At 42.4% G+C, this 13,221-nt stretch overlaps 1 protein-coding gene across 10 annotated transcripts in view; it reads right to left on the bottom strand.

Moving 5' to 3' along the window:
- Positions 1-13,221, bottom strand: part of SPIDR (scaffold protein involved in DNA repair) — a 344,503-nt gene that overhangs the window by 180,312 nt on the left and 150,970 nt on the right. For all 10 annotated transcript variants that reach the window (XM_032609379.1, XM_032609381.1, XM_032609382.1 and 7 more), the window contains one exon: positions 718-931. In XM_032609379.1, the coding sequence (XP_032465270.1) occupies positions 718-931 (214 nt within the window). The remainder of the gene's footprint in view (positions 1-717; positions 932-13,221) is intronic.

The following is a 13,221-nucleotide window of genomic DNA, read 5'->3' as shown; positions in this document are numbered from 1 at the left end:
GGAAGAATTTAATTAGAGACTGATGGTCACGCACTATGGACACAATGAAAAGATCCCTCCTCTGGGGAAGAAGTTTAACTTAAAGATCTTTAAGTTGAATTCAAACCTAAGAATTTAACAGATGAATGAAACTTAAAAACTGTCAATAAAATTAACAGCCCTTAAAACAAGTCTGCTCAAACCTTCCCTCTTCTTTTGGTGGTAAAAATTAATACCCTATGCAGAAGAAAACAAACATGGTATCCTCAAAAATCATTTCTGATCCACTAATGACCACTTATGCCCCTGAAGATCAAACCCTATTATGTCTTAATTCGTGATTTTTATCCCCCTAAAGTAATTAGCAAAGAAGTATTAAATTAATGTGTATTATCCTATTGTCACTTAATCACTCTCACGAAAATTATATTTCTAAGAACGATAAAAACAAAAACAGCCAGATTTCATAACAACACACCACTTAAGCAGGAATCTTGATGTGCTTGTTTCTCCCTCACCACCTCACCACCCCCGCCAAATTATCAAAAATTTGCTACCAGAAATACAAACGAGCCATCACAGACAGTTCAGAGCTTCTGTTACATAAAATCTATGTCGAATCCTGGCTCCATCCCCTGGCATTACTGTATAATAAAGTGACAAAAATACTCCTGATAAAAAGGTCTTTTGAGACAAACTCACAGTTGAGGACTGTGGGGATCAGTTCTCTGCACTCACCAGGGAGGGTAGATACGGATGATGTCTTGTGGAAGTCCCCGGAGGCAGCGTGCAGTCTCCTTGGCGAACAGAACCCTCAGGCCAGTCCCAGGGGCCCCACCCTGAGAAGAGTTGTCAGCCTGAAGCCCCGATAACTGCTCACACATTGCAACTTGGATGGTGCATTCCTCATGAAGCTCTAGAATTTTCACAGTTAATATACCAGATTTTATACCTAGAAGGTGAAGAAACGAACAAAAGCAAAAATGAAGTCTAAAAGACATATGGTCCAAGTGTGAATAAAATTATCATGAAAAAGAGAATCACTTTCAGATAGCCTTCTTCACCTGGAGAAAATGGTCTATATATTGATACTTTGAAAAGTAAAATACAGACTCTAACATGCTCATGGTAACATCTTTTTTTTAATCAATATATCCTGCATGTTGCATTTAATATGTACATTTTAAGCAACATAAGAAACAGTTTTCTATCATAAAGAAACAGTCTTGCACATACGGAAAACCCAGATCCACCACTTCACAAAGCATGTTTTCATTCCAAAACTTGAACCCTTTCAAAAATCACAACAAAAGGAGTATGACCAGGTCCTCTCCACCTCATTACCTGCTCTGATTGTCTACTTTGAAATGACACAGTATGACTGGCCGGCTGCAAGTATTCTAACGATCGTGGACGTTCAAAGTTGAGGATTTCTGTGGACTGATGGGAGTTAGGGCTCTAAATTTAAATGGGTGGAATTCGATCTGGATTCAATCACTGGGTCTCTTATTAATTAAGTTGGCCAAGTTACACAGCATTTAAACACCTCATTTTTCTCATGTGTAAACTGGGGATCATGCCACCTGCCTCGATTAACATTTTTAAGAATTAAATAAGATAGATAAAGTTGAGAGTGTGCATAGCCTATAACCTGGAAATTCCAGCTATGTACCCAGGAACTCTGTCACATGCACCAGGAGATCTAGACAAGGCTGCACATCTCAGTGTTGTTTGTAAGAGGAGGAAACCCAGCATCAGTCCATAGCCAATGGGTAAACTGTGGTGGATTCATGTAAGAGACACTCTACAGAAGCTTATGTGAATGGACCCGATCTGTACATATCAGCTTGGAGAGATCTCAAATACAAGAGGAGTAAACAGATATGTACAGCCTAACACCCATAATGTTATTTTTCTTGAACACAAAGACTAATAAAATATTGTTACAGGCACATATGTCATACAGGTACATAAATATGGACTAGCAGGACACACAGAAAACTCGTTGTAACTGCTGAATCATGCGAGAAAGAGGAGTGTGACTCAGGAAGGGAACCCAGGGGATTTCAAACTTATCTGCCGTATTGTTTGTTATAAAAGATTAATATGTGTTATTAATTCTAGGTAGTAAATACACTTTTTTTATTACTGTCTGCTTTTTAGTTAAAAAAATAAATGAATTAAATGAGATAAAACCGAAGTGTCTGGCACAGTGCCTTGCTAATAACAGACACCAATATGACTCTCATTACCACTTTAGCTAACTGGTTAACAGTGAGTATAAAAAGTAACATTTAAACAGTACCAGCACCTTAGTTATATAGTTTAATTTCGTTTCCATTTCTTTCTCCCTTTCACTTTTCTCTAGTCGTTTTCCCCTGGACCCCAAGTTTTCCACGCCCTGCTCTCTCTGAGTGCCTTCAGCAAGCGTTCATGTATGAAGCAAGGTCATGGCATCTCCCCAGAGCACTATCTGGAACTATGATTTCTAAGAATGTGTCTATCGTGAGACTGTTTCTCAAGGTAAGAAGGAAACAGAAGGGGGAAGGATGTGACCAAGCACAGCCTAAGCTGTGCTGGCTCAGCTGGGCTGGTCACTATGGAGAGTAAAACACACTGGAAAGAACGGTGCTACCTAGGAAGTGAAGACTCAGCCTGCTCTGCCGCGACAGGTGTCTTTTTAATAAAAAGCAGCTCACCTCAGCTGGTGAACAGGAAAAGAAGTCAGGATATGTGGGGGTCACTGCGGTGAGCACACCGTTTTTCCTGGGCAGGGCAGCAATGCAGTGGGTAGAGTTCAGCTCACTGGCAGCAAAGGGAAAAGCCCTAGTGGTAGGGACTGCACTAGCCACAGGCAAATTTCTGGACATACTTTAGGAGTTTTTAAAACTTTTACCTGTGCTCAGGGGTTACCCCCAACACTATCCTCGGCCACCAGCAGCGGCCGCTGTCCAGAGCCCCATAGCCCGTGCTCTCCAGCACCCACTGTCCTGCTGGAGTTCAAGCAGCCAGTGGTGCCCGGGCAGCACCGTTCTCCCTTCGGGTAACCAATTACTGGCACGTGCGGCTGATTAAAAAGCGATATAGGTTTTCAGCGGTCTGCCCCCAACCCTACAGTCCACATAGACACTGACAGATTTTACAAAAGGCAAGACACTACAGAAACACATAAATAGTATTACAGCAGAAATACCTATATATCTATGATGAGTCACACTGCTACTGACTGCAGTTTCTTTGAAGATTTGTATGAGAACTCCTGACAATATCTAATAACTATGAACCCTGATTTGACCATCACCACAGCATGCTTGGTGACTAAACAGGTTTGGGAGTGCTATCTTGGATGCACACAGGGCTGCGAACAGCACTTCTCCACCAAGCACCGTAAAGTCCCTCCCACAGGATGTGCTCCCACACAGGCCTGAGGAGAAGCCAGTGGTCTGCCTTCCCTGCACAAAGTAAGCAGCGTAATGTCCTCTTCCTCTGAGGGAGAAGGAGCCTGGGACAACCCAAGACAAGTTATGCATTCGATGCAAGCTTTCAATCTGAGCACAAGAGATGCTGGTTTTACAAACGAAGAAGACTGTTCTGCAGTTAGATGGAGGAAACATAAAAGGCCATTCTGTGACAGTGGGGCAAGTTTTCCATAAATGCTGTGAGACTCAGCCAAAGTTTCATGTTGTCAAGGAAGTGTCTCCCGAATCTCAGCCAGAGGCAACTATTCCTTCCCTCTGAAATCCTCAAATACCTTATCTACACTTACAAGTATCCTCCTTTTTAAATGGAGATAGTATCAGCTATAGTCAAGAACACTGCAAACATTGAGAGAGAGAGAACAGAAAGCCTACAGTGCAGGGCCCGGTCTGTCACCCATACAATAATGGCTGCCACTGTCATCAGTCACTGTCACAATATCAACTTTTCAAGGCATTTTCAAGTCTATTATGGTACTTGATCCACAATAACCCTATGCACTAGGTAAGGAAGATATTAATCTCCCTTTTTGACAAATAAGAAAACTGAACAAGTTAGTTGCTCATATGACTTTCTTAAGGTTAGAGAGGATTACTGGCAGATTTTATGCTCAAAACTGAGTATTCTCACAAGTCCTATACTTGCAGTGTCTCGAGGGTAAATGGCAGTTAAAGACAGGAAACTGAGGATGCTTTTTTTCTCTATTTTATTATGCTCAAACGTCGGACTTGTTTAAATGTTTAAAAAAAAAGAAAAAGAAAAAGCACACCAGGTTGAGAAATGGACTCAAGTGAGGCTTCTCACTGGTTGGGCACAGTCAGGATTTCAACACTGAAAAGGAAGAGTATAATTTGACAGAAACCAAACGCTGAGGGAAGAAGTGCCCCGAAGACCAAATGGAAAGCACAGATATCAACACAGCACGAAAGTGGTTAAGACACAGGAACAGACGATTCACAGAGGAAATACACCACAGGATCTAGTCATTTCTATCCATACATATGCCGAGCAGATGAAACACTCTGTAGTTAAAATGGCAAATAGTTAACTTAAAGGCTAACATTTGATGAATGAATGCATGAATGAGTGAGTGGTTTATTTTATCAGCAAACTACTCTAAAAAAAAAGTCTTTGATTTTAAATGAGCAAGAGGCCACAAAAGAATCGAGCAAGTAATATAAGAACAAAATATATTTTTGATTCCTGGCTTAAATTACTTATTTGAAATACACAGGTGGCTAGGGTCCATTTATATGCATGTTAATTCCAATCCTCCTCAGTGGGTTATGCTGATGAAGTAATATATATTGTGAGGAAAACATTCATGAATACTTATACAAAAAATACTATACAAGAAATTAACAAAAACTATAAAAGAAAGTACCAGGTGAAGCAAGTTAGTACGGGGGGAGAAATACTGAAATCATCCTCCTATAGAGACAGAAACATCTGTAATTTTTTATCATGAAATACTTTTCATAATATAATTGTTGCACTAACTTTAAGCTGTTCCACTTCATTATCCACAAGATGACTGCAGAGTAATTTGGGATCCTCCCTGTATGATTACTCTCTTTATCTTCATAGATATTCTAACAGGCTAATCCATAAAGCGTCTTGATTTAAAATATATGTCCTACTATTCTCTGAAACTGGTACTTTTTCTCTTCTTCAGGCCAAATCATCAACAGGTGCCCACCATTACTTTTTTCCTCAGTCCTCACCCATCATGTACACACACACATACACACACACAGACTGGGGTAGGAGGGCAAGACAGCACAGCAAGGGTCAGGGGTGGAGATCAGGGGAGTTTAAAGTACACCTGCTTCCTGTGCAGACAGAGGAGCAGGTTTCTCTCTCTCTCTCTCTCTCTCTCTCTCTGTGTGTGTGTGTGTGTGTGTGTGTGTGTGTGTGTGTGTGTGTGTGTGTGTGTGTGTGTGTGTTAGGGGCAAGGGACAGGGGTAACAGTGGTGTCATGATATCAGTGTTGGATCTATTAAGGCTGAGATACCTCTTAGTTATTACAGCCTGGCCCTAACTGACCTCCGCAGTCTGGTACCTGACTACTCTGCCCTAACACAAGGCCCTCCAGAGTGGCCCTCTGGTACATGTAAATTTAACGACAGCCACCTCTGTTCTTGAATCCTTCAGGCGCCAACCACTGAGTAATCCAGACAACCGTCCACTGTTTAGAGACACCTTTGTTACCAGTTACTTCTCACTGCTCTACCCTCGAATTCCACACTTCTACTCAAGTATCTTTAAATTGTTTCTATACCCGTACTTTAAGAAAGCATTTCACCACCATCTCCCAGGTGAATTCTCTAACCACAGTTCTGCTTTTCCATTCAGCAGGGTTGATCATTCTCCTTTATGTCATCACTGTACCACTGTACCAAGAGTTTAACACATGAAATGAATAATTTAGTCTATTAAATCATGAACTCTGTGCTGTACTTGGATAAATACCAATAAAATATATAAGAGCTGAATGAACTTGAATAATACAAACTGATGTAAAGAATTTTGGGGACTATTTTTCTGTTCTTGATTGCACTGCCAACCAAGATGGTTTTGACCTACCTCCCTCACCTCAATTGGTTTTGATATTTACCCAAAGGATGCAAATTAAACTGTAATTCAAGTGATGCTCCAAAAAGAAAAATAAACAATACAGTCCAAAATCAAATCCAAATGATGGTTTTTCTATTCACTGTATTGTACCACTGCTTTTTTTTATTACTATGCACTGAAAGTTGAATTGTACTTATTTGTACACAATTATACTATCTTTTCTTTTGAAAGGTTACAACTATGCTTAATTTTACCCATGATCCCAAACACCCAGCAATATTATGTGCCTGTGAGTATTCAGTTAGTGACTCTCTAATTAACTGCATTATTATATTATTATTAATGCTGGTACATCAAAATTTTAGTTTCTGAGTAAATGCTGTAAGCTGCCAGGAGATTCATTTCACAGATAATTTCACAATAAAATTCATAAAGCTCTAAGCAGGAGGTCTAGATTATAATACCTAAAAACTAAATTCTGAAGAAATTTACATCTTTACCCTGTAAAAGCACTTTTTTGTTTAAAATTTATGCTTCCCCATAAAATTTTAAGTCATCTGGCAATGATGAACAGACACATTTCTTAACCACAACTGCTTACTGAACTGTAAACAATTGTGCTTTCACTTCTTGATTCTACATTTTTTTTTTGGCCTTTTCACCCAGTTTAAAATATTCTCTGCCAAAAGCCACAATAATTCTAAGCATGAAACAGAAATCCGAAACCCAACTCTTAAAAAAAAAAAAAAGACTAGATAATACTAACCAGGAGACTGTAATGTTCATCAGAGTCCCTAGCAATGAGAACAAACAGAATTTAGCAGAGCACACCAGCCACCTGGGATCACAGTGTCACAGTGCTATCATCAGGCATGTCACCATGACTTGTTCTACAGGGGTAGCCTGTATTGTTCTGTAGAGGGTGAATGGGCAATAGAAGGCCCCATTTTTTAAGAAACCCAAGTAAGGAAAAAGCATACAAAGGCTCCAGGAAGGCAATAGATCCCTAAGCAAAGTTCATACAAAACCAGAGAAGAGGGAGTACTCTGGACCGAATGTTTGTGTCCCCCCTAAATCCATATGTTGAACCCCTATCACCACAGTCTGGCTGTATTTGGAGATGGAGCCTCCAAGAAAGTAATTAAGGCTGAATGAGGTCACCAGGGTGGGGCCCTGACCTGACAGGATTAGTGAGTATCCCTAGAAGAAGAGACACCAAGAGATTCCCTATATCTCTCTGCTGAGCACAGAAGAAAAGCCATGTGAGCACACATCCAGATGGCTGCTACCTAAAAGCCAGGAAGAGGGCTCTCACTAGAAACTGACCATGGTGGCATCTCAATCTTGAACTTCCAGCCTCTAGAACTGTGAGAAAATAAATGTCTGTTGTTTAAGCCCCGCATCTATGGTAATTTGTTATGGCAGCCCAAGCCGAATAAGACAGATTTTGGTACCATGAAGTGGGATGCTGCTATAATAAATACCTGAAAATGTGGAAACAGCTTTGTAACTGGGTAATGGGCAGAGGCTGGAGGAGTCTGGGGTGCTTGCTAGAAATATGGATGTTAAAGGTAATTCTGGTGAGGTATCAAATGGAAACGAGGAACAAGTTATTGGATACTGGAGGAAAGGTGATTGCTATGGACTGAATGTTTATGTCCCCCCCAAATCTATATATTGAGACCCTAATCCCTAATTTGACTGTGTTTGGAGGTGGGGCCGTTTGGAGATCATTAGGCCAAGAAGATGGTGCCCTCATGAATGGGGTTAGTGCCCTTATAAGAAGAGACACAAGAGAGAGGATCTCTCTCTTAGCATGTGAGGACACAGCAGAAGGCAGCCATCTACAAACTAGGAAGAGGCTCTCACCAGGAACCAAATCAGCTGGTACCTTGGATTTGGACTTCCCAACCCCCAGAGCTATTAGAAATAAATGTCTGTTGTTTAAGTCACCAGTCTATGGTATTTTTATTACAGCAGCCCAAACTAAGATAGTAATTTTTATTATAAAATGGCAAAGAGCTTGACTGAATTTTTTTTAGTGTCGTATGGATGATGAAACATGTGAGTCGTGAGATTAGATAGTTATAAGAGATTTCTAAGCAAACGTTAAAGGTACGGCCTGAGTCCTCCTGACTTCTTACAATAAAATGCAAGAGAAAACAGATGGACTGAAGAAGGAATTGTTCTGCAAAAAGGAAGATTTGTAAAATTCTCAGCCTGTCCATATTGCAAAAAAATGAAAGAGCATGTTTGGAAGAGGATGCCAAAGGTGTAGCTAAACTATCACTCAATAAAGAGATTATGTGATTATAGGAGCAGAAACACTGCCAGTTTGAACTGAAGGAGACAGAACCCAGAGGAAATGAAGAAAGGCTGTTACACTTCCAACAGGGCAAAAGAACCATTCTGCTAATGGTTCAAAAAAGGGAAGGATGACCCTAAAGGCAATCCAGAGATCATAAGGGCTGGCACTCTCACCACAGGCCCAGGGCAGGGCTGATATGTTCTCCTGGGTTTCAAAGGGTAGGGCTGCCTCTAGGGTTTGGGCGGGCGAGGCCGCCCCTCCCTGCCTCGGGGTGGCGCCTCTGCAGAGAGCCCTGGGTGAGGCCCAAGAGAGCTGGGGCGACACTGCCCTCCAGTGGACCTGGAGGCCAGAGCACGGAACCAAAGAGCATTGTCTTTGAGCCTTAAAATCTACTAGAACTTCCCTTGGTAGTTTTTGGACTTGCTTGGGACATATCACCCCTTTCTTCCTTCCTATTTCTTCTTTTTGGAACGGGATTGTCTACTCTGTACCTGACCCAGCATTGTCTTTGGAAGCACATAACTTGGGTTTCACAGGCTCACAGTTGTTGTGGAATTTTGCCTCAGGATGAATCAGACCTCGAGTCTCACCCATATCTGATTTAGATGATATTTAGATGAAACTTTGGACTGTACAGTTGATGCTGGAATGAGTAAGACTTTGGGGCTGTTGGGGTAGAATGAATGTATTTTGAATGTGAGAGGACATGAATTATGGAAGGCCAAGGGCAGAATGTTATAGACTGAATGTTTTCGGCCCTCAAAATTCGTATGCTGAAGCCCCCCCCCCCGCAACCCCCCAGTGTACCTACAGTTAAAGAAGGGGCCTCTAAGGAAGAAACTAAAGTTAAATGAGGTCGTAAGGACAGGGGCACTGATTCGATAGAATTAGTGTCCCTATAAGAGAAACCAGAGAGCTGGATTTCTCTCTCTTCCTCTCTCTCTCTCTCTGCATGAGCGCACAGCCAGATGGCAGCTGCCTACAAGCCAGAAAGAGAGCCCTCACCAGAACCAGATCATGCAGGCACCCTGATCTCAGAATTCCAGCCTCTAGACCTGTAAGCAATAATGTCTGCTGTTTAAGCCGCCCAGTCTGTGGTACTTTGTTATGGCTGCCCAAGCTGAGACAGGGGCTTATAAATACGTTAAATTTCCCAAGGTGTAAATGTAAAATAGATAGCTAGTGGGAAGCAGCCGCATAGCACAGGGAGATCAGCTCGGTGCTTTGTGACCTCCTAGCGGGGTGGGATAGGGAGCGTGGGAGGGAGATGCAAGAGGGAGGGGATATGGGGATATATGTATACATATAGCTGATTCACTTTGCTATACAGCAGAAACTAACACACCATTGTAAAGCAATTATACCCCAATAAAAATGCAAATAAATAAAGTTCCCTGTGCTATACAGAGAAAGAAAAAAATATTTTTTTCCAAGGTGTGGTGTGTATGGGACCACCTAGTGTGCAAACTGACCCCTTCCACTCTCAGTATAAAGAAAGGTCTTCTCTTCCATATTTAAAAACCTTATTTCATAGTACTGCAGGTAATATTTTTGGCTCAGAAAACAGGATTAAAATGGTGTCCAAAAATCACACTGAAAACAACTTCTAAAAGGTCACATGGGACTTCCCTGGTGGCGCAGTGGTTAAGAATCTGCCTTTCAATGCAGGGGACATGAGTTCGATCCCTGGTCCGGGATGATCCCACATGCCACGGAGAAACTAAGCCCGTGTGCCACAACTACTGAACCTGCGCTCTAGAGCTTGTGAACCGCAACTACTGAAGCCCACGTTCCCTAGAACCTGCATACTGCAACTACTGAGCCCACGTGCTGCAACTAGATGCCTCCGCGGCTAGAGCCCGTGCTCTGCAATGAAAGAAGCCACCGCAATGAGAAGCCTGTGCACCACAATGAAGAGTAGCTCCCGCTCACTGCAACTAGAGGAAGCCCACACGCAGCGACGAGGACCCAACGCAGCCCCAAAAAACCCCGAAGTACCTTAAAAAAGGTCATATGGCTGTTAAATCTCTCTCTAAATTTAACATCAGCTGAAAAGTAAATAAATGCGACGAGAAAAATTTTAAGAACCCAATTACAAAATAGCAAATTACTAATTGGGGGTTGTTAGTAGAGCCCTCTAGAATTTGGAACTCATACCCACCCTCCTCTAAGCAATCCTGAAGAAGGGCAGAATTGCATATGCATCTGTAGAGAAGAGCATACCCACTGCCAGGCCAACACACTGTAAACCTTGTAGATACACTTACTGATGTGCTGATAGAATCCAGGGTGTCCCTACTGCCATGTTATTCTTTTTTATTTATTTATTTATTTATCTACCTATCTATTTATTTATATTTTGGCTGTGTTGGGTCTTAGTTGCTGCGCACGGGCTTTCTCTAGTTGCGGCAAACAGGGGCTACTCTTTGTTGCGAGATGCGCGGGCTTCTCATTGTGGTGGCTTCTCTTGCTGTGGAGCACAGGTTCTAGGCGTGCAGGCTTCAGCAGCTGTGGCACGCGGGCTCAGTAGTTGTGGCGCACGGGCTTAGTTGCTTTGTGGCATGTGGGATCTTCCTAGACCGGGGCTTGAACCCGTGACCCCTGCGTTGCCAGGCGGATTCTTAACCACTGCACCTCCAGGGGAGTCCTGCTGTGTTATTCTTGATACTTCCTCCACTATCAACCCTCAACCCCCTCTCACTCTCTAAGAACTATTAATAAAGGGTATTCCAGTGAAGAACTTCTAATTCATCAGTTAAGTCCATTTAAATTAGGTCAAAATAGGCAAAACCTACAATTAGGCAGAGCAGTACACGTCCCAGGAGGAGTACAGTGAATTCACAACTACTAAAGAAAAGCAGGTATTTTGGTCTTGGGTGCTATCTCCTCCCAAGGACACTGTAACAAACACTAACAGGGAGGAGAGGGAAAAGAAGAGCGATTAACTCATGGATGAAAATGAGGTGATATCATAAAAGTTATCATCTCTCAAAGGGCGTGCAGGGAGAGACCAGAGAGTGCAATCACAAGTGAAACACTCAGGGACCCGGAGGGGGAAGCACTCTGAGAATGACTTTACACGGGAACGCTGGACAGGGACAGGTAAAAGAGCAACACAGAATCCCAAAGTAGAAATCACCTAAGGGTTGACAAAGTCAAATTTTCTCAGTAAAGAAACAGGCACAGATCAAGTGACCTGCATGGGCCTTCACTTCCGGCAGAGTTGGGACCATTTCTGCACTCTGGTGTCACGTGGAATTTTAAAATTTACCACTGACACCATTTATTTACTACATAAACACATCCTGAGTCACCAGGCATGGCTCAGGTTGCTAGGTCAGCCCTACACTTCCTTGTAGCACTTTGCAGAGTTAGGATTTACCTATACTTTATGTAATTACAGTACAATAGGATACCAGAAGTATAACTACAAACAAAGAAAAGTATACTAGGCCTAGTGGTCAAGTATGTGTCATGAAAGACACAGGTGATACAGGAAGGAGGTATGTAGCGCTGTGACGGGTGCAAGGTGGCACAGCAAGGGGTTGGGTTGTGAGAGGACCCTGACCAAGAATGCTCACCAGAGACTTTAATGGTGATGGATATCCACTCTGACAGAAGAGGCAGTCAATGGAAATTTTTTAAAGCAGGCAAGTGACATCAGATTTGCCTCTTAGGATGATGACTCTGATAGTCTGAAAATGAGGAAAGGGCAGTGGCAGGGAGACCAGATGGAGACTGACACAGTAATTCAGGCCCAAGGGAACAGGGGCCTGAACTAGTGGTTGATGGGATCAATGGAGAGACTGACTTGAGAGACAGTTCTAAGGTAGAATCACTAGCATCTAGGGACTGGATGGATTGAAAAAATGTACAAGAAAGCCCAATGTAAGGCTGCGCAGTTCATGCGCCCGGGCAGGCAGGTGCTGGGGCACGCTGAGTCTGCTGGGTCTGCAGGACGCTTAGGTGCAGGTGGTGCTGAGGCTGGGCCAGGAAAGGCCACAGGACAGACTTACCAGACCACCTAGCAGTCCCGGCGGAGGTGGCATGGAGACCCCAGATTACCCAGGAAGGGGACACAGGACGAGAAGAGGGCCAAGACAGAAGTCTGAGGAACACCTGTTGATGCCAGCCATCCTTCAGGCACCAGCGTCCCAAGTGGAAATTATAACCCCTTTGAAAGTAAAAATGAGCTGAAGGAGTGTGGAAAACTAGACTGGTGAAAAGGTTAAGATGACACACACAAGATTTCACAGCATGGACAAAGGCCAGTGCGATACTGAACTAGGCTGGAGGATAAAAACGACAACTGGTTGAGCGAGCCAGAGAAAAGCCTGCCTTGCCAATATCAACACTTTTCTAAAGGTTAAAACCAGAATTTTGAACATATAGATAATTTTTGTCATTAATGAGGTCCCAATTTAACTCTATGAATGAATTTTTATTCATTGAACCACATGTGGAATTCAACGGGAACCATGTTTTACCCACTATATAATTCATTTAGAATGGGCTAACGGTGCAGTCTTATTTTTGGATCATTTACAACAGAAAACAGAAATGAAGATTCTTTTAAAGCTCATATCTATCAGAAAACGATCTGTAGAATTACTATTTTTCTTTTCATGTAAAAAGAAATGGAGAAAGCACAGATTAAATAAATTTAGAGGGAACCTGAAAGCATCATTTAATTCTGCTGTATCACCAAACCTCATTTTATATACTTTTAGGTAGAAAAACTCGTAAGAATTAAAAATGGATGTGGCAGAAGCAGCCAAGGGGTGACAGATACGTTAGCTAGAGAGTTGAGTTTGGTATTAGTATCCCTTCCTCTGTTCCTCAGGTCCCATCATTATTTTTAACGTAATTATGAAATAACT

This window comes from Phocoena sinus, chromosome 17, assembly GCF_008692025.1.
Source record: "Phocoena sinus isolate mPhoSin1 chromosome 17, mPhoSin1.pri, whole genome shotgun sequence".
NCBI lineage: Eukaryota > Metazoa > Chordata > Mammalia > Artiodactyla > Phocoenidae > Phocoena > Phocoena sinus.
This window is presented reverse-complemented; position numbering and strand designations above follow the sequence as displayed.